The following is a 22,609-nucleotide window of genomic DNA, read 5'->3' as shown; positions in this document are numbered from 1 at the left end:
ATCAGGTGAACCTTCAGCACCTAAAGATCCTGCACCTCTATCAGGTGAACCTTCATCACCTAAAGATTTTGAATTTTGCCGGTCTACGAAGGTTGCTTTTGATGGGATTATGGAGGCATAAATTCAAAAACACTTAATAAACAAAATAATAATAACAGAATTAAATAACGACTGGCATTTTTTATTTTTTTATGTGGACAGTTGTAATTCTTATTTAAATCGCATATGACACAAACTTATACTATTATGTGACATAAATAATACCATCTATTTCATCAACACTTTAATAAAAACACAATATTAAGAACCACATTAAATATCATAATACAAACATCATCATAATATCGAACACATCAATCAAAAAGAAAGTACATTAACCCATAATTAAACCAAAATTCTGATATCCTAACTCTTGGAATGCACTGAATAGGCCGAAGAGGACCCGAATCCGAAGCACAGCCGCAGCCTCCTCTTCAGAAGCACCACCACCACCACCAACAACAACAACAACAACTAATATACTGTCCTCCATGGAGTCGCAGAGTAATGAACTTCAACAATATTTGGCAACCGTCACTAAATATTGTTGTTAATTAGATGATAAACCCATATTTTATCATCTAATTTGTAATCTGATCCAAATATTATTCAAAAATATCAACCTGCTACTTGAATTAGTAAGTAGGTGTTTTCTTTTTTGGGTTATCGTTCATAGTCAACATTTCCTGTCAATAATTAGTCACAACTAATTATAATTAATCACAAGTACATTTATGAATAAATGATCCTATAGCTAACATGGGTTCATATTTAGAGTTGGTAGGGATAATAAACCTGAATAAGAAAATTACTGTGAGGAGTAGTGTCTAAGTCCCACACCGACTAGGCACGCTCAAACCTACTGGTTTATTAGAGAAGGTAATCCTCCCATTCAACAAGACGCCCAAGTGTGACAAGTAATCTTTCCTGGAATGAATTTAAAAGGCTATTTGAAGCAGAATATCAGTCGGCGGACATGTTATCCGTGAAGACTCAAGAGTTCACAGAATTGAAGCAGGGTAGTATGACTGTTAGAGAGTATGCTACAATGCTCAACTCCTTAGCCCGTTTTGCTCTTACTATGGTGAGTACTCAACAGTGCCAGTTAGAGAGATTTATTAATGGACGACACCCAAAAATTGCCCAGATTGTTATAGCGGGTGGTCAACCTCCTCAGACTTATAGTGAGGCCTTGGAACGGGCATTGAAGGCGGAGATTTATGTGAATAAGGAGAGGCGGATGGAGAACCTCAAGTTGGTGATTGGTAGTTCTAGTTCAAGCCAGATAGCAGTTCAGAAAGCTGAAGTGGGGAATTCCACTCAGGCCCCGGAGGATAATCCTAAATTACTTTGGCATCATAGATTAGGTCATATAGTATACATAAGAGTAATCCAGTTAGGAGAAAGTGGACTTTTAAGTTCATTGGGTTCAGAACCCTATCCGACCTACGAATCTTGTCTTCAAGGAAAAATGACCAAGTCACCCTTTAAGAGTAAAGGGGAAAGGGCCAAAGAATTACTGGAATTAATACATACAGATGTATGTAGACCATTTAATGAAATGGCCACAGGAGGTTTTCATTACTTTATTACCTTTACTGATGATTATTCAAGGTATGGGTATATGTATTTAATGAAATACAAATTAGAATATTTTGAAAAGTTCAAAGAATTCAAGAATGAAGTAGAGAAACAAACTGGAAAGAGTATTAAAATTCTACGATCAGATCATAGAGGTGAATACTGAGAATTTCTATTCATTGCAAGTTATATCGCATATTGATAGCTCTGAATAGAACTACGTTGGGCTAATGTCAAACTACACCAATTGGTGTACAAGGCGCTCCGGTGATCTCAAGTCTAAGGATCACATGCATCACCATCCGTTAAAGGATTTATTCCATAGACACTAGGGTTACCATCCATATAGAATCCTCTGGTGGATCTGTCTAGTGAACTTGCCTCTAGCAAGCACCCATGTGTTGCACCTGATTGTTGGCAAACAACTTTGACAAGTGAGATCAGTCATTGTCTTTCGACAGGGTCGTTCAACACTATGATAGTCTTACCGTATTATCTATGTCCTTGGTCAGAATAATACTGGGGCTACGGACGTTTCTAGAATGGCCACCATATGTGATCATAGGGTTCTCATTATCAAGATTTGAAATACTTGATACCCCCGTCACGGTTCTACCATCCTAAGGATATATATCAATACATATAATATGATTTACGTGATATAGTAGAATATGCCTTTTATTGATAAATAAACATTTATTATAGAGTCAATTTTACAATAATTGATTGGCTCTAGGGCACCTACTCTAACACAAACAACCGTGATTTTATGTGATTTGTAGCATTATCAATCACCAAGATATGCACCAATGCTTTTACATGGCATCATCGTAGAATAAGAATTAGTATTTATTCTTAATTCTGGTCTGCTTGGAATTATGAAGTAATAGGAGTTGATATGTGTGAAAATGTTTTGTTTTGTTTGAGGCTTGAGCTGTCAAATGGAACGAGTTGACTCTAGGACATAAAATTTGTGGTAAATTTAATAAGAAAATATTACACTAACCAATTCTGCAAATCAACTTTCCATCCCGATCACATGGGGAGTCGATCTACAAAAAAAAAGTTAAGTGTAGTCTTGCCCATTTAAAAAACTTCAAGTGAGTTCTTTAACCAAATTTAGAGAAACTTTATGATGATTATTAAAATTTTAATTCCGTCGAACCGATAATTATAATCTATCTATAATTAAGTAGAACCTCAAGAGAGATCAATTGTAAGAAATGTTCAACGTTTTTTTGTTAAAAAATAATTTTACCCTTATGTAAATAAGTGAAAACACAAATAAATTAAATTAATTATATATTATCTAAATTTGAAATGTGTGTTGTACTGTTTATTTATTATTTTAAAATATAATTACGATGGTTTACTTTAATGTTTAATTAAAAGGGAGTTTATTTCACTTAATATATTGAGGGTTACATTGAAAATTATATTGTTTTATGATTGGATTTATGACACATATTTATGGCCTAACAACTATATATGTTAGCATATTTTTTTTTATAGTAATTATAGTCCATAAAAATGCGAGAAAATCTTTTCGTTGTGCCCGCTTGGGGTTCTCTTCTAAATAAGGAAATAGCTTGTAGTCTTAAAAGGGGATGGAACTATCTTTAAGGTTTAGATATAGAGCATCATATATATAAACTTCACATAAGGTGAACAGTAAAACATGAAAAAATCACACTTCAGCTTTTTGAAGAATAAAGGACATATGCATCAGAAAACACATAATAGTGACTAAGATGGCAACAAATTATCAAAAAACTGGTTAAAACAAGGATAATGGTATAGAACTGACCAGGTCAACATTAGGTACATCAAGACCACGTGCAGCAACATCAGTAGCAACCAGTATATTGAAATGCCCATCTCGGAAGCCTGAGAGGGTCCTTTCCCTCTGACTTTGTGAGATATCCCCATGTAAAGGCTCACATTTATAGCTTCTTCCCATAGCATAGGCCAAACGGTCGGCATCACGTTTTGTCTGAGTGAAAACAATGCATTTTCCTCCTCCCATAAGCGCTAAGTTTAAAGTATTCAGCCAGACTCAGTGCACTGAAATGGCTAATGTGGTTCTAATAAAGAACACTCCTCAATCACCTCTCCATCATTAATGCCATCGACATAAGTTTTAAGTCTTTGGCCATTCACCTTAAAAACTTGTCCCCTTTTTGGGTTTTGGATTTCAACAGCTTCATGAGGGAAAACATTAAGAACAATAAAAAGGTCATCCCATCGTGACCGAAGCCTCCCCGAAAAGAGGCGAAGCTTAGAGTTAAAGAGCCACACTTTTTGATTAGGAGAGAATGACTTCCTAACAATGTGTTTATTGTGAAAAGCTTTAGTCTTCTCTTTAGAGATGCGAGAGTTCTTATAAGCTTCGTGTCTTAGCTCATCTAAACACATTCGTGAGTATTCACCACATTCAAGACTGCCCTTCCAGTGGGTCGGTTGAGGACCTAACTGAAGTACTGGTCGACCAGAACAAACCGAGCAGGATGTTAAGGATCGGTAAAAATCTTAACCCCCAGCTCACTACCGAGCTAACCAGCTTCCTCAGGAAGAACATCGATGTGTTCGCATGGTCACACGCAGATATGGTCGAGATCAGCCGAATGTTATTTGCCATGCATTAAACATCGACAGTGAAGCCAAGCCAGTTCGCCAAAAGAGAAGAGCGATGGATCCGGAGCGGTGTGCTGCCTCAAAGCTTGAGATAAATAACCTCCTCCGAAATGGATCCATCCGAGAAGCACTCTATTCGACCTGGGTTGCCAATCCAGTTCTAGTAAAGAAGCCTAACAACATATGGCGGACCTGCATCGACTTCACTGACCGGAACAGTTGCAGTTGGATTTACGGCTGACTCTAATGGAGAGGTAAACAATCAATCTCGTGCATAACTGATGTTGTATTAATGCTATTATTATGGGCTGAAATTCATTATATATATATTATTCAGGTGAAAGAAGTGAAACTAAAGGATGGCAGGGTTCTGGAAGCTGACATTGTTGTTGTTGGTGTTGGAGGTAGACCTCTCACATCATTAGTTAAGGGGCAGCTTGAAGAGGAGAAAGGCGGAATTAAGGTTAGTGACTACATACAATAGCATTATTTTAGTGCTCACCCCGTTGTTTTCCCATGTTTTGCAGGACCTAGGTGAGGACACTGTCGGTTGGATGTCGGCGTACGAGGAGGAGTGGTTACACTGTCCCTGATGTTTTTGATGACTTTTGTTTTTGTTATACATTTTGTGTAAAAATGTATATGTTTGTAAAGAGTATGTATATATGTTTAATAAAAGAAAAATTTGGGCCCAATTTCTTTATGTTATTTTATATGTATTTCATTATAATCTTTTGAGTAGTAGTGGCTATTACAGAATGATTTGATTAAATCCTATATTCTATGCCAATAGCCATAATGAAAACAACAAAAAAACACAATAAAACCCTAAACAGTAAACAGGACAAAAGAGTAACGAAAGGGGATGTGATCAATGCAATCTAGACTTAAAACAAATATTGGTAGAAAATATCAGATTAAAAACACCAGTTCTCGGTTCAAGATCCACCTAAACATGCATTGGACACGAACTAACTGTAACACTATTCTATCTCGTTATTATGGAACTACTGACCCTAGGAAACAACAAGCTCTGTTACCCAAATTCTCCCTTAATCGTCACTACTGAAATAAGCTCTTCAAGTAGATCCTAACCCTTGAACAGCCTAGAATAAGCTCTCTAAGTTTAATTCAATGGCAGCCTTAAGAATTAGGAAAATAGATCAATCTAAGCAACAATCACACAAGCTCGGATTATTTAACTTAGGTTATGTTATTCAAGATGACAGAATGAAAACTTGTCCATAATCATCTATCATCATGTGTTACCCATTGAATAGAAAAAGGACAATTACGGATCACAATTCCTAATTCTAACAGATAAAATTCCGATAAAATAATTCAGCAAGCCATTACTAAATCACCCAAACAGAAAATTATAAACAATTAAAACATAATAACATAAACAATTCCAATAAAAATGAGATTAAGAAAAATGTTACTGAAGTTAGGTTACACCAATGACATGAATTTAGGCTACACCAATGACATGAATTTAGGCTTCAAAATCCCTTTGAACTGAAGAAGAAAGATTAGCCTCACATCTTGACGTAGAAAGTAAAAGAAAATCGAAAAAACTCAAAACTCCTACTGTCTCTTCTTCCCCCTTTTTAACCTAACAACTCATCAATAAATAACATGTGTTTTCCTTAATTCTACCCCAAGGATCACAAAAAATCTTTCCTAGATGTTTCCTAAAAGATAGACTTCCAGATTTGTCAAAATCTTATCAGATATGGAAAACAGAATTCGTCTCCAGCTTGCACCGGGATTCTTGCAATGTAAAAGATATTTTCTGGGCTTGGTCACTTCATAAAAATTGTAGTCCAAGATGTGTAGATGAATCTGGGCTTTTGAATCACCCGCTTTTGATATCTGACGCTTCAGTTAGGCCTGTTCAAAGATTCAATACTCAGCCAGGAAATCCTTCCATGACTAGGATTCCAGGTCCGGTTTTGCATCAACTAATGAAGACCCAAGCGAACTCAGATTCTCGCCCATAATACCTTCCTGGAAATTTTGATTCGTCAAATTTACTTTTTCTGAAGAACACTTTTGCAATCGAGAAATCTGAGTCCATGAAAAACCTGAAAAACGCAGCACTGGTCAGAATAACAAAAATCTGGAATTTCCTAATCTTTTATCACTTATTTCCTAAAGTCTATCCAACTATGCCAAACTCACAAAATAAACTCTAATCAACTCAACTAGGCATAAAACATAACAAAAAACATAATATAGAAGGAATAAAAATATATAAATTACACTCTTATCAAAATCACCAAATTGTACAGTTTGCATTTTTTTTGCGGTTTTTGTGTAATAACTGATAAGTGCTTGAAAATACACTTATACTTAGTGGTTTATAGGTATCATTTGTGGGAAATTAGGATTAATTCGCATGAATTAACTCAATTGTTTCATAAATGCACTTTTCGGGATCACGGGTATTTTTGTTGTGTTTTCAGGAAATAAGGCTCCAAAATAAATTTAGATGAGAGATGATGTTGGCAAGAGAATTTGTGATGACTGGAAACAAACGGATCGAGAATCGGAGTTGAATTGAAGAAGTTATGGAAGTTGAAGTAAAGAGAAGATTCTAGATTACGTTCCAGCTTGAGCATGCCTTGGTATTTTGAGAATATATTGAGTTGTAGAAATTGAATTAATACAATTCTTAGACTGTTGGAAAACTGATTCAAGGGGCTACATTTCATATGTTTACCACATTTCCAAATTTCATTGTTATCGATTTCAAAAATCACCATCTCTGAAGAATAGTGGAATGATGCGGGAAGAAGACCTATAGCTACTGTGCCGCGGCACACTTTTTCCAGTAGCTATTGTGCCACAGCATAGTGCCACAGCACAGCCATGACATCTAGGAACTTTTCCTCCGTTTTTGACTAGGAAAATAGGGTTTTAAGAGTCCTAAACTAACTAGAATTAAGGAAAACAAAACCCTAACCCTTGTGGGATATAAATAGAAGTCTTTTAGCATTATTTTAGGGGAATTCTTTCAGAGATAAAAAAAGGAGAGAACAAAGATATTCAAGAACTGAAGAAAAAGGGGGATTAAAGAAGGCTTGGAGAAGAAGAATTGGAGGAGATCATCATCAACTTCAATAATCCAACCAAGTTTCACTAAGTTTTTCTTCTTCTTTGTTATTATAATGATTTTCTCATATTTATTCATGAATAACTAATTCTTTTGTGATTGAGGGTGATTTCAAAACCCTAGACATGTCTTGTGATTAATAAAATCAGCATCTATTTCTATTTTGATCTCTCTTGGTGATGTGATTATTTCTCTGTGAATAGGGTTTAGATAGATTGTCTTAATTATTTAAGTGCGCAATTAAATAGTTAGGATTAATTTATTAATGCCAATTTAGGTTGTTTAGTACGGAATCGCTTTATTAACCTAAATAACTAGTGGTAAAGTGTATGCCTGCATACATAGGGGTAATCACTCAAGATAACTAAACCGGCCGTATGAGTTTAGCCTTGATTCAGTAGGTCTCTCACAACTTAATGCTTTTATTACTTTGAATCTAAAGATCGTATCCTAGGTTATTTAATAAATAGGGAATTGGGTTATGACCATGTTTAGTCCAACGACTCAGTAAGGAGAGATGGGACTTATCAACGTTTGGTATTTTCTAAGCTGATGTGATCAAGAGGGTATGCAATCCGTGTCTAGTGGTGGTGAATAAACCTTCAATCTCGTTTATCTCATTGATTTCTCTATCGTCATTAATTACTTGTTTTATTTTGTTTGACTTTAGTTTGATAGTTTTTCTTGAGTTTTTATAATTCGTGACAAACCCTGTTTGAAGTAGTTAATTAATTGAGTTCACAAATCCTCTGCGGGAAAGACCCTTACTTGCTCTTTGCTACTACACGACATTGCATTAGAATTTAGTAAGGCAAAATTAGGTGTTGCATTTGCACGCATCAATAACACGAATCCAAATCAAATCAAATGCACAAACATTCGACCAGGATATAAACCTACCAATATAACATTCATCAACACATTATTAAACCAATTTATCATTTAAATCATTCAACCATAAACAGATTTTGCAGATTTTTCAAAAATAACATGTTATCAATCAAATACATGTTATAGTTCATCCAATAAACTATAAAATTTGATACTCTGATACCATTGTTAGTGAATGACCCAATTACGCAGTGGAAAACAAAAAAAACTTAAACTACATGGATCGTTTCTTAGAACCAAGATCCGGGTACAAAAATCACAGTTTATACAAAATAATCAAATCTGTAGAAAAAAAATCAGTTCAAGGTTTAAGAAACATAAGCACATTTGGAGGCTCCTCCAAATTTGTCAATGACCGTTTTTGCTACCGACCCAAGTGTAGGATTGAACCCACGTAGTCCACATGAAGACAATCGCAAAAAACTAAGGAGGGATTTGCTAGATCCTCCTTAGCCTTAAGAAACAAGAAGAAAAATGAAATGTATTTGATTTTAGGAAAATCCAAAACTGGCATGGGAGCGAGATTTGGGGGCTGTGTTTTTCTTTCTTTTCAATGAAATAGCGATGAATGAAAAACTTAACCTTTTTCAACTAAAGTTTTTCTTTTATGGTAATACTTTAATTGACCTATTCCCATATGGAATAGGCTTGGGCTCCAACCCAAACACTCCCAATTAGATATTTATTTTAATTCATCATTATCTTCAATTAAAATCAATTAATATATATATTTAATATATATATATATATATATTAACATTAACAATAATGATAATTTATTTAAATATATGCTAACATATATTTAAATGTAATTTCACTTATTTAATTTTTTCTAACAAATTAAATAAAAGGCTATGACCTCAACAAATTTAATTGCACTGTGAAATTACCAAAATACTCTTTCGCCCAAAAAGACGAAAACGCCTTTCTTTCTTTCTGAGTCTTAGATTATCTTCTATGAGTGTGACCCATAGGCTCCTCATCATACCGACAGTGTATAGTATCGCGATTAAGACCAATTAATCGTCTCACTAATACACAGACCAAGATTAGGTATCATGGCCACCCGATAGAATCGGATTCAGCAAAGTAGCTACCTGTCAACGATATGGTTACCGTACAATTCAATCCTTTCATCATACGTTATCTCGATGAGACGAAGGCATAGAAATAGTGTCAACCTTCGGTTACCCTCGATATTATGTATTCAGTTTCTAGACCAATAACCTGTATTATAATCTGGATAGAGCAACAACTCAATCCCACTGTGGCCACAGTTTAGTGTCATTGCCATATACTGAATTGTATTGTGAGATAACTTCGCCCATACCCGGGAGTGAGTAATCCTCTGTCTATCCACCATAGTCTTGATACACTCCTTGATGCAGCCAATCACTACCGTATTGACATCTCTGAAAAGAACTGCGCTAGGCTAATGTCAAACTACACCAATTGGTGCACAAGGCGCTCCGGTGATCTCAAATCTAAGGATCACATGCACCACCATTCGTTAGAAGATTTGTTCCATAGACACTAGGGTTACCGTCCATATGGAATCCTCTGGTGGGTCAGTCCAGTGAACTTGCTACGATATATCCGCCTACAACAAGCACCTATGTGTTGCACCAGGTTGTCACCAAACAACCTTGACAAGTGATATCAGTCACTACCTTTAACAGGGTCGTTCAACACTATGATAGCCTTACCGTATTATCTATGCCCTTATTTTAGAATAATACTAGGGCTACGAACATTTCTAGAATGGCCACCATATGTGCTCATAGGGTTCTCACTATCAAGATTTGAAACACTTGATACCCTCGTCACGATTCTACCATTCTAAGGACATATATCAATACATATTGCAATAATAACGATTTACGCGATATAGAATAAAATGCCTTTTATTATTGATTAATGAACATTATTTCAAAGAGTCAATTCTACAATAATTGATTGGCTCTAGGGCATATACTCTAACACTATTATCATAAGCAAACTCCACCAAGGGTAACATCTCATGCCAGGATACTTTATAATCCATACAACATACTCTCAACATGTCCTCAAGCACTTGATTTGTTCTCTCTGTCTGGCCATCTGTCTGAGGATGATAAGCAGTACTAAAAGCCAACCTGGTACCCAAGTTCTGCAAACTCATCCAGAAAGTTGAGACAAATCTGGAATCTCTGTCTGATACTATTGTCTTAGGTACACCATGAAGTCTCTCTATCTCTTTAATATATATCTAGGCCAATTGATCCGAAGTGGTACTCTCCTTTACTGGAAGAAAATGGGCTGATTTAGTCAATCTGTCGACAATCACCCATATAGCATTGTATCTTTTCTACACTCTAGGGAGACATGTAATAAAATCCATCGAGATACTCTCCCATTTCCATTCAGGAATACTAAGTGGTTGAAGCAGCCGGGATGGCCTTTGGTGTTCTACTTTCACTTGCTGACAAACCAGGCATTTAGCAACAAACTCTGCAATATCTTTCTTCATACCTGGCCACCAATAACCTTTCTTTAAATCTTGATACATCTTGGTTGCTCCAGGATGAGCAGTGTACGGTGTGTCATGAGCCTCTATAAGGATTCTCTTTCTTAACTCATCATCCTGAGGAATACACAATCGACTCCTAAAACGGAGGACATCATCCAACAATTGAAACTCTGATGTCTTGCCTTCATGCACTTGCTGAACTATTTTCTGACACAACTCATCAGTTACTTGCTTTTCTTTAATTTCTTCCAGTAAGGTAGACTGAACCTCTAACATGGCAATCCTTCCTAGTATGACCTCAATCTGCTCTTTACACAACTCTTTTATTAACTTTTTCTGTCTTGTGAGTCGAGAAAAATAAGCTTTTCTGCTCAAAGCATCGGTTACCACATTAGCTTTCCCCGATTGATACTTAATCTCACACTCATAATCTTTAACCAGCTCTAACCATCTTCTCTGTCTCATATTCAACTCCTTCTGAGTAAAGAAATACTTTAAACTCCTATGGTCGGTGTAGGTATTACTCTTGGCACCATAAAGGTAATGCCTCCAAATCTTCAAGGCAAAGACTACTGTTGCCAATTCTAAATCATGGGTAGGGTATCTTGTCTCGTACTCTTTCAATTGGCGAGAAGAAAGCTATAACCCTACCTAACTGCATCAATACGGCACCAAGTCCCTACAGTGAGGCATCTGTGTAAATGTCATAATCTACACCCTCATGTGGTAACACTAACATGGGAGCTGTCGTTAATCTTTTCTTCAACTCTTGAAAACTCTTTTCACAGGCAACTGACCATATAATAGGAACTCTCTATTTGGTAAGAGTTGTCAATGGCTTAGCCAACTGGGCAAACCCTACCACGAACCAGCGATAGTAACCTGCTAGTCCCAAGAAACTCCTCACTTCTTTTACTATCTTCGTCCTTTGCCATTCTAGGATTGCCTTTACTTTACTAGGATCCATTAAAATTCCCTCGCTAGAAACTGTATGGCCCAGAAATATCACCTGATCAAGCCAGAATTCACATTTAGAAAACTTGGCATACAACTTCTTTTCTCTCAATCGCTGCAGCACAAATCTTAAGTGTTCCTCATGCTTTTCTCTTGACTTCGAATAAATCAGGATGTCATCAATAAATACCACTATAAACTGATCCAGACAATCATGGAACACCCGGTTCATTAAGTCCATAAAGACTGTTGGGGCATTAGTTAACCCAAAAGGCATCACCACAAATTCATAATGCCCATATCTTGTCTAGAAAGCAGTCTTAGCTACATCTTGTTCTACCACTTTTACCTAATGATAACCCGACGTCAAATCAATCTTGGAAAATACTACTACACCCTTTAACTAGTCAAAAAGATCATCTATCCGAGGTAATGGGTATTTATTCTTCACTGTCACTTTATTCAACTCTTTGTAATCAATACACATCTATAATGACCCATCTTTCTTCTTTACAAACAAGATTGGAGCTCCCTAGGGAGAATCACTTGGTCAGATAAAACCTTTATCTAGGAGCTATTGGAGTTGCTTCTTTAATTCTTGAAGCTCGGCTGGGGCCATTCGATAAGGGGCTTTAGAAATCGGCACTGTCTCTGGTGCCAGTTCAATACTAAACTCAACTTCTCTTTTTGGAGGCAAACCCGGTAAGTCTTCTGGAAATACATTTAGAAATTCCCGGACTACTGGCACACTCTGCAATTCTGGTTGTGGGACATCTCTACTTTGCACCACATGGGCTATATACCCGGAACACCCTTTTCTTAGCATCTTTCTAGCCTTCATGCTACTAATCAACATACTCAATTGATGGCCCTCTCCGAAACTAAACTTATCTCCACTATCGAGATTAAATCTGGCTTTCTTCTTCCGACAGTCAATTTCTACTCCATACCTCCCTAGGAAATCCATACCCAAAATCACATCAAAGTCAAGCATATCAAATACTATTAAATCAACTGCTAACTCCCGACCATGGATCACCACGGACTCTCCTGACAACATCTCATGCGTCACAACACTACCCCATCAGGTAACTCTATCTTAATGGGTCGACTCACTCTAATAGGTTTCAAACCTAATCTTTCTATCATCCCATAAGATATAAATGAATGAGTGGCTCTAGAATCAATTAAAGCATAAAGAGGAACTGCATGAAATAATAACTGACCAGTAACAGCTGATGGACTGGCCTCTGCTTCACCTTGTGCTACTGTAAACACTCTGGTATTAGTGCCTCTGGAATTCTGTGCTGCAGGTGGAAGAGGAGCTTTACAATCTTTCATCAGATGCCCTTGCTACTGACAGCGATAACACACATTACGGCCTAACTCTCTCAAACACTCTCTTGGATGAGTCTTCCCTCATTTAAGACATGGGGGAAACTCCATTATTCTCGGCCATTTATTCTGCCAATCTTTTATGTTCTTCTTTAGCTGAAACTTCTTCTTATTCTTCACTTCTCTATTTCTTGCACTCTCAAATCTTTCTCTCTGTGGAGCAGGAGATGGTTCACTTGGTCCCGCTGGGGTGAGCTTGTTTGCAAAAAATTTTGCCTTTAAAGCTCTCTCTAAAGCTTTACTATAGGTTTGAGGGGGCTCAACTCCTATCATTACATCCTGAGCTATCTCTAGCTTCAACCCATGGACAAACTTATCTCTTCTCAATTCTGGGGTACTGACTATTCTGGGTGCAAACCTGGGAAGGGAATTAAACCTCACAGAATACTCTTTCACTGTACTGGACGCTTGGTTCAAATTAATAACTCTTGTATCTTCTCATGTACCCGATCCACTGTTCTGTACTTGGCATCAAAAAATCTTCTAAACTCGCCCCAAGTCATCACCGAAACATCATGAGTGTCTTCCATCAATTCCCACCAAATTCGAGCATCACCCCAAAACAAGAAACTAGCATATCGGATCTTCTCCCTGTCCGTCATAGGAAACAGTGCCGTCGTACACTCAACAGACCTAAACCATTCTTTTGCCACTAAAAGGTCCGTTGTACCTTTAAAGTCGGATGGCTGATGTTGACTTGGGAGCACATAAATCGGTTCAATCTGATTCTGTACTATCGGGGGTACCAACCTTTCTCTTTCTTCTATAGTAGGTGGTATTTGAACGAGGGTTTCAATTCTTTCTAGTTCAACTCTCCCCTGTCTTTCTCTAAGACTTGCTGTACAATCCCCGGATTCTAGCTTCATCAAAGGTAGGGGGAGCAGGTTCTGGCGGGTTAGAAGGTTCCCCCATACTCACTACTTTCTTCGTACTTGCTTGGGTTCTACGTCTCATCTACAAAACAACCACATTTAATCAACTCATGCAATACTTAAAGTAAGGAAAGAAAATTTAACGTACAACGGTCGGCTATAGAACGTTGCGGCGGTGAGAATGGCACACTGTCAAATCCCAAAACTTTGCTTTGATACCAAAAATGTAATGACTTCTTTCTACTAGTATATTTGAGAATATATGCAATAAAATTATACATACTTAGCATATGAAAATAGTTGGGCCCAAATTTTTCTTTACTTCTAAAATATAATTCTTTACATATACTAAAATAACAAGTACAAAAACTTAGTAACGGTGGACAGTAATGCCAATCCTCTCTGCTTGTTGACGTCCTTCCGACCGCTGCTCACCTATTCCCTACAAAAACATGGAAAAACAACGGGGTGAGCATAAAAAATGCTTAGTAAGTAAATCCCTTAACTCTTCTCCTTCTCTAGTTCATTCCTTACTTAATTCTCTTCTTCTTTCTTTCGTTCTTAGTTCTTTCTCCTTTCTTTCTCTGTTGCTAATTCTTATTGTTCTTTATTTCTGATTGTTCTTCCCTTCTCACTGTTCTTTCTTTCTTCATATTCTTTCTATTCTTTCTAACCATGATGGGATACATGGTAATATGCATGAATGAAATGCATGTGCAATAATGCATAACAATGCATTTTCTTTCTTCTTTCTATTTCTTATTCTATTTCTTTTCTTTTCTTTTCTTTCTATTCTTTTCTTTTCTTTCTTGTCTTGCTTGCTCAAGCTTCTCTTTTGTTTCTTGTTTTTTTTTTTTCTTTTCTTTGCTTGTTCAAGCTTCTTATTCTTTCTTATTCTTTCTTTTCTTGTTCTTATTCTTGCTTATTCTTATTCTTTCTTATTCTTTCTTTCTTATTCTTTGCCGATCGGTCTCAGTTGATGCATGGATTTGGAACCTTGGCCGTGTGAGTGAGTACAGTCCTCATCTACATGCACTCTTGCGGACCGTACAAATTCTTCTTTCTTCTTAGGCCACTCAATTAAGGTGGCGTGCATGTAAGAAATTCTTCTTGGTACAACCCTCATCCACATACACTCTTACGAGTCGTGCAATTCTTCTTCTTCTTATGCCACTCAATCAAGGTGGCGTGTATGTGGGAATTTCTTCTTAACACTCACGGTTCCCCATCACACCAACCTATTCTTTTCTCTTCTTTACCACTTTTTTTTTTTTTTTCTTTCTTTAATTCTTTAATGCTTATTCTTTCTTTCTCTTTACTCTTAAGGTGTTTTATTCTAAAAATTCTTCATTCTTTCTTAACTTATTACACATATACAAATATATGCATATGGATGGCTCATGCTTAAAATTCTTACTTAAATGCACTCATGAAATACAACTATGCAATGTTTCATACAATTAAGGTTTCTACTCATACTCATGCTTCTCTTAGGCATTTCATCAAACATTAAATGTGCATATACAAACCCTAATTTAATTATCACTCTATTTGTTTCTTAAGCGATCCAAATTGAGAGAAAAACTCTCTTTTATCATCTCCATACCTACACGGCAAAAACACTCCCAAAAGTCCAATTCTTCCAATTTCAACCCATCATCATACCATCACATACACTTCTCATACTCAAATATATCCAACAACAAGCATAAATAATCATCAATCTCATCTCAATTACTCAATAATCTTAACATATGCATGCTTAAAAGAAATCTCTACTCACTTGATTTCTTAAACTTTAATTTAAGTTGGATTTTGAGTCGAATTACTTACCTTATACTTGAATAGTCTCTACTAAGCTCTCTACTCTTGTTGGATTCAAACCCTCTCTTAACCCTAAGCATAAACTTCATAAGAACTCAACTTTTACACAAATAAATCATAGATAAAGAGCAAGAATTCTTACCTCTTGTTGCCTAGGATCAAAACCCTATTAAAATCCACTCAAAAGCCCCCAAAATCCTTGGAGAATTGAGTGAAAAATTGAGAGAAAATGGAGAAGGAGAGTGGCGGTGGAATGAGAGAAATAAGGGTTTCAAACTTTTAACATTTTATTTTATAACCACACTTTCCCATTTTGCCCTTACTCTTTCTTAGAAATTCCATCTTTGTCCCTTAGTCAATTACCATAATGCCCTCATTTTTATTGTATTCTCTATGAAATTCTCTCTCTTTTCACTCCCTACTTTTTCAACTGATTTTGAGTGAAAAGACTATTTTACCCTTAATGCAAGTTTAAGGCAATTTCTTCATATTCTCTTTAAATAATTCTAACAAAAATCAACTAAGGGCTATAAAACATAATTTAAATCATGTACCTCCATGTTGGGCGTTACAGTCCTAGGCATAATTCTTAGCATCACTCTTGATCTTGTCCTTTTGAGCTCTAGTCAAATCCTTTGGCAACATGTTAGTAACTAAAAAATTTACAATATATGCATACCATGGTGACGCCATTTCAATGGAAAACAATTGCTCATCCAGAAACGTTTCTCACAAAGGAAGCTCATCTTTGTCATGAACCAAACGGCTAAGGTAGTCTGCTACAACATTCTCTGCTCCCTTTTTATCTTTAATCTCCAAATCAAATTCCTGGAGTAGAAGAATCCATCTAATTAGCCTCGGTTTTGCCTCTTTCTTTGTGAGCAAGTGCCTAAGAGCTGCATGATCAGAAAAAACAATGACTTTAGCACCCAACAAATATGACCAAAATTTTTCTAAAGTAAAAACAACAGATAAAAGTTCCTTTTCAGTCATAGAATAATTGAGCTGGGCGCCATTCAAGGTCTTGGATGCATAATAAATGGCGTGACAAGCTCTGCCAACTCTTTGACCCAAGACAGCACCTAATGCGTAGTTGCTCGCATCACACATAATTTCAAAAGGTAGATCCCAATTAGGTGGTTGTATCACCGGTGCTATTGTCAATAATGTTTTCAGCTTGCCAAATGCCTCCTTGCACTGCTCATCAAACTGAAAAAGCCACATCTTTTTGTAACAATCTACATAGGGGCAATGCGATTTTTGAAAAGTCCTTGATAAATCTCCAATAGAAACCTGCATGGCCAAGAAAAGATCGAACTTCCCACACACTAGCAGGGTAAGGTAAAGCTGTAACCAAATCTTTCTTAGACTTATCAACCTCTATTCCCTTGGATGAAACAATATGCCCCAAAACTATACCTTGCTCTACCATAAAATGACATTTTTCCCAGTTAAGTACAAGGTTAGTTTCCATGCATCTGTCTAGAATTAGTGTAAGGTTATGTAAGCACTGATCAAATGAATCACCATAGACACTAAAATCATCCATAAAAACCTCTATAATTGACTCGACATATTCTGAAAAGATACTTACCATACATCGCAGAAATGTGGCTAGAGCATTGCAGAGACCAAATGGTATTCGGCGATAGGCGAAAGTACCAAATGGACATGTGAATGTCGTCTTCTCTTGATGCTCCGGTGCTATGACAATCTGGTTATACCTTGAAAATCCATCAAGAAAACAGTAATAAATATGACCAGCTAACCTCTCAAGCATTTGATCAATAAAGCGAAGTAGAAAATGATCTTTTCGAGTTATTAAGTTCAACTTCCTATAATCCATGCACACACGCCAGCTTGTCTGAACACGTGTAAGGACCAACTCATTGTCTTGATTTTTCACAACTGTAATACCAGATTTCTTTGGGACCACTTGCACTAGACTTACCCATTTACTGTCTGAAATCGGATAATTTACCCCAACATCTAAAAGCTTTAGGATTTCTTTTTTCACCATATCCATCATTGGGGTATTTAATCTGCGTTGCGCTTCCCGTATCGGTTTGGCACCTTCTTCAAGCAAAATCTGATGCATGCATATGGAAGGACTAATCCTCTTAATGTCAGCTATGGTCCAGCCAATCGCTTCCTTATGTTCCCGCAGTATTCGAACCAGTTTCTCTTCTTGATTAGGTGTTAACTTCTTCGACATAATTACTGGCAATGTCTCATTTTCTCCCTAGTACATATACTTCAAATGGGCTGGTAATGGCTTCAACTCCAGTGTAGGGGCTTGCAAAATAGAAGGCAATAATTTATGGTGAGAATCAGGCAGCTTTATAAAAGAAACTCCATACCTTTCTGGAATCGGTTTTAAAGAATGTAAAGCTACCACTGTCTCCTTCAATTTTTCACTGAGCTCTATCTCTCCTTTCTCCTCTGATTCCACATGTTTGGTAAGGGCAACCTCTAACTCATCTGCATTATTTAGCTCAAAGATCTCTTGTGCTATGGAATCAACAGAATCAACAACATCAATAGCAAAAATAGACTGAACATCAGTTGGGTATTTCATGGCATAAAAAATATTAAAACGAATTACTTCACCATCAAATTCCGTCGTGAGGGTACCATCATGAACATCTATTTTTGTCCGAGCTGTATTTCGGAATGGTCTTCCCAGTAAGATAGGTGCAGGGTCAGGAGATGAATAATCATCCATATCCATAATGTATAAATCAGTTGGAAATACTAACTCATTGACCTGCACAAGAACATCTTCAACTACCCCTTCAGGGTATGCATTAGTGCGATTAGCCAATTGGATAATAACACCAGTATCTTTCACAGGACCTAGATTTAATGAAGCATAAATAGATCGTGGCACAACATTAATCGAAGCTCTTAAATCTAACATAGCTCTCTCAATTCTGGTGTTACCTATCTTACAAGGAACTATAAACATACCTGGATCCTTGCACTTGGGAGGAAGTTTTCTTTGGAAAACTGCTAACACATTTTCTCCCATTATTATTTTCTCATCACCGTTCAACTTCCGCTTATTGGTGCATAGCTCCTTAAGAAATTTTGCATACCTTGGCACTTGCTTAATTACATCCAACAGAAGTATATTCACTTCCACCTTGTGAAACATCTCCAAAATTTCTTTATCCTTCTCTTCGTTCTTTGACTTCGCGAATCTACTAGGAAAAGGTCAAGTATTAGACTGAAGTTGAATTGAAGAGTTAGGAATTACCTTTGATTCAGTTGTAGCCTCTTCTTTCTCAATTCCATCTTCAATTTCTACTTCCTTTGCTACACTTGGAATGTTCAGCTTTGGTTCTTCCACTTTCTTTCCACTTCTTAGTGTCATTGCATTCACATTTTCCTTTGGATTCACCACTGTTTTAGAAGGTAACTTCCCTCTAACTTGAGCCTCTAAACGACTTATAGCTATTGCCATTTGACCCATCTGATTCTCCAGACTTTGAATACTAAATCTTTTATCTCGTTGAAACTGTTTGGTATTCAAAGCAAGGGACTTAACTGTTAGTGAATGACCCAGTTGCGTAGCGGAAAAACAAAAACATAAACTACATGGATTGTTCCTTAGAACCAAGATCTGGGTACAAAAATCATAGTTTATACAAAATAATCAAATCTGCAGAAAAATTAGTTCAAGGTTTAAGAAACATACGCATGCACCTTTGGAGGCTCCTTCAACTTTGTCAATGAATGTTTTTGCTACCGACCCAAGTGTAGGATCAAACCCACGTAGTCCACATGAAGACAATCACAAAGAACTAAGAAGGGACTTGCTAGATCCTCCTTAGCTTTAAGATTAAAGAAGAAAATCAAATAGATTTGATTTTAGGCTAAACCAAAACTGGCGTGGGAGAATATTTGGGGCTACTGTGTTTGTGCCTTTTTAAAGAAAAATAAACTAATGAATAATCTCTTGCATTTTACAAAGAAACATTTTCTTTTATAGTGTTATTTTAATGCTCTATTCCCATATGGAATAGGTTTGGGCTCCAACCCAAACACCCCATGTTGCCAAACACTCCCAATTAGATATTTATTTTTATTTCATCATTATTTCAATTAAAATCAATTAATATATATTTAATCTATATACTAACATATTACAATAATGATGATTTAATTAAATATATGCGAACACATATTTAAACGTAAATTCACTTATTTAATTTTTCTAATAAATTAAATAAAGACTACGACCTTAGCAAATTTAATTGCACATGTTACCAGATGCTTGGTGTGCCAGCAGGTTAAAGCAGAACATCAGCGCCCTTCAGGATTGTTGCAGCCCCTAAGTATTCCTTCTTGGAAATGGGAAGATATTTCTATGGATTTCATTTTAGGTCTTCCTAGAGTGCAAAGGGGTTATAATGCCATTTGGCTAATTGTAGGTAGATTGACTAAATCTGCTTATTTCATTCCAGTTACAGACAAGATCTCCTCTGATCAACTAGGCCAATTATATGTCAAAGAGATAGTAAGATTACATGGAGTACCTAGTAGTATTGTCTCAGACAGGGATGTGAAATTTATGTTAGTATTCTGGAGTAGCATGCAGAAGGCATTGGGTACTAGGCTTAATTTCAGCACAGCCTATCATCCTCAGACGGATGGACAGACAGAAAGAACAAATCAAATATTGGAGGATATGTTACGGGCATGCTGTTTTGATCACAAGTTGAATTGGTGTGACATTCTCCCTCTAGTTGAATTCGCTTATAACAATAGTTATCAAGCAACCATTAAAATGGCACCATATGAAGCCTTGTATGGAAGGAAATGTACATCTCCATTACATTAGGACGAAATAGGAGAAAAGAATGCATTGGCTCAAGCTCTTGGTCCAGAAATGACACAAAAAAATGATAGAAGACGTAAAGTTAATCCAAGAGTGAATGAAGCAGGCCCAAGACAGACAAAAGAGCTATGCAGACCCGAAAAGAAAGGATATAGAGTTCTAAGTAGGAGACAAAGTGTTTGTGAAAATCTCTCCTTATAAAAGGGTGATGAGGTTTGGAAGAAAAGGGAAGCTCGCCCCTAGATATATCGGTCCATATGAGGTATTAGAGAAAGTGGGAAAAGTAGCTTATAGACTTGCCTTACCAGCTAGTATGGACCGGATCCATAATGTTTTCCATGTTTCCCTGTTGCGAAAGTATGTTAGTGATCCTTCGCATATATTACAAGCAAATGAAGTGGAGTTAAAAGATGAACTAATTTATGAAGAACGTCCAGTTCAGATTCTGGATAGAAGAATAAAAGAGCTCCGAAATAAGAAAGTACCGCTTGTTAAAATACCGTGGAGGAATTATAATGTAGAAGAAGCGACATAGGAAGTTGAGCAAGATATGAAGGAAAGATATCCAGACCTCTTCAACTGAATTTCAAGGATGAAATTCTTATAAGGGGGGATGATTATAAACCCTTCATTATTATTTCGATGCCCTAAGGTATGAAATTTACCTTTTCAAGTAATTTTCTTTTTTATGAATGGAAGGGTAAAATGGTCAATTTACATGTATTTCGAGATGTGGCCATTATAAAGTGTAAGAGGTGATGTCATTGAAGAGAAATAAGGGTAGAATGGTCATAAAGTTGATTGATATGGTTAAATGGCATAACGGTAACCAAGGTATAATGGTCTTTTCATACAAATCCATATCATTTAAGCATCCATAAAAGTGCACCAAGGATAAATTAGTCATTTACCTAATGGGAGTGCTAATTGTTAAGTGTTTTAAAGAAGTCAAATGGCATTAAATAAGTGATAATCATTATGTTGTGATGGAAATGACCAAAATGCCCTTATATGAAAAATTTATGCCAAATGACCTATACTAACTTTTATTGACCAATCATAATAGAGTACCAATGGAATACATATTTCAAGGTTTTAAGGAGAGAGTAGTCGGCCTTGTACCCCCCAAATATATCATCTTTCTTCATCTCTCAAATCCACCATAAAAGCCACTAATCCAAGCATTTATTCTCAAATTTTCATAGGATTTCAAGTTTGTTTTCAAAGGAGATCACATTCCAAACTTAAAAAACTTCAATTTCAGGGTTTAAGGTGAGTTTCAAAACCCTAGTTGTTTGATCTTTTGTTAAGAGAAATTCATAAGGTTATGTGTATAAGGTAGAAAGGGTGAACCTTTGGAGCTAAGGAGGGTGTCTTTGTCTTTGAATACTAAGGTAAGGAAAAAAATCTCCTTATGACTACAATTGATAATACCTAGGGGTTTATGGAACTTACATTTATTTATTTTAATATGAGTGTGATGCTATGTTTTGGTTATGGATTGTTTAAATGGGTGTGTTGATTGGTGTATGTGTGCATATGGAGGATGATTATGCCAATTAAGAGTTTTGTAGTGGACGATGTTTTGGCACTTTTTGTTCTGTAAAAAGGGAGGTTTTTATGGCCTTTTGTACTTAGAATGACATGGAAAATGATATGAATGTGCAAATGAAGTGACGTGACATGGTTAAAATGAATAGAATTCAGATTTGGCTTGGCTTTTGAGACTTATACTGTACATGCTTCACTGAATCGGTCATAACGAAGTTATAGAAGTCCAATTGAGTGTATCTTAAAGTGTTAAAAAATTTGAAATAGACCTAAAACTTTTATGTTTAGGCAAAAATCAATTCGAATTGTAAGATAAGGTAAAAATTGCTTGAAAAGTGACGAACTATATGGTATCCACCTTCTTCATGGAAATCCCATTTGTTTCTAATTCTAATAAA

General features: G+C 36.3%; 1 protein-coding gene across 1 annotated transcript; it reads right to left on the bottom strand.

Moving 5' to 3' along the window:
• Positions 1-18,059: 18,059 nt before the first annotated feature.
• LOC116138449 lies at positions 18,060-19,292 on the bottom strand. The gene is made up of 3 exons (XM_031424169.1): positions 19,095-19,292; positions 18,788-19,010; positions 18,060-18,673 (listed from the first exon to the last, which is right to left on the bottom strand). The coding sequence occupies exons 1-3, from the start codon at positions 19,290-19,292 to the stop codon at positions 18,060-18,062; spliced, it is 1,035 nt and encodes a 344-aa protein (XP_031280029.1).
• Between the last annotated feature and the right edge of the window lie 3,317 nt (positions 19,293-22,609).

This window comes from Pistacia vera, unplaced genomic scaffold (genome assembly GCF_008641045.1).
Source record: "Pistacia vera cultivar Batoury unplaced genomic scaffold, PisVer_v2 Contig11, whole genome shotgun sequence".
NCBI lineage: Eukaryota > Viridiplantae > Streptophyta > Magnoliopsida > Sapindales > Anacardiaceae > Pistacia > Pistacia vera.
The sequence above is the reverse complement of the archived record's forward strand: the minus strand, read 5'-3'. Positions and strand labels throughout refer to the sequence as shown.

Bases quoted from the DNA above. Each gene is read 5' to 3' on its own strand.
- LOC116138449 (XM_031424169.1), bottom strand. From the start codon at position 19,292: ATGGGTCAAATGGCAATAGCTATAAGTCGTTTAGAGGCTCAAGTTAGA. The intron at 19,011-19,094 runs GCTACAACTGAA...AGATTCGCGAAG, and splicing joins ATGGAATTGAGAAAGAAGAG to TCAAAGAACGAAGAGAAGGA. The intron at 18,674-18,787 runs GTATGTTTATAG...CATTAAATCTAG, and splicing joins TCCCAAGTGCAAGGATCCAG to GTCCTGTGAAAGATACTGGT.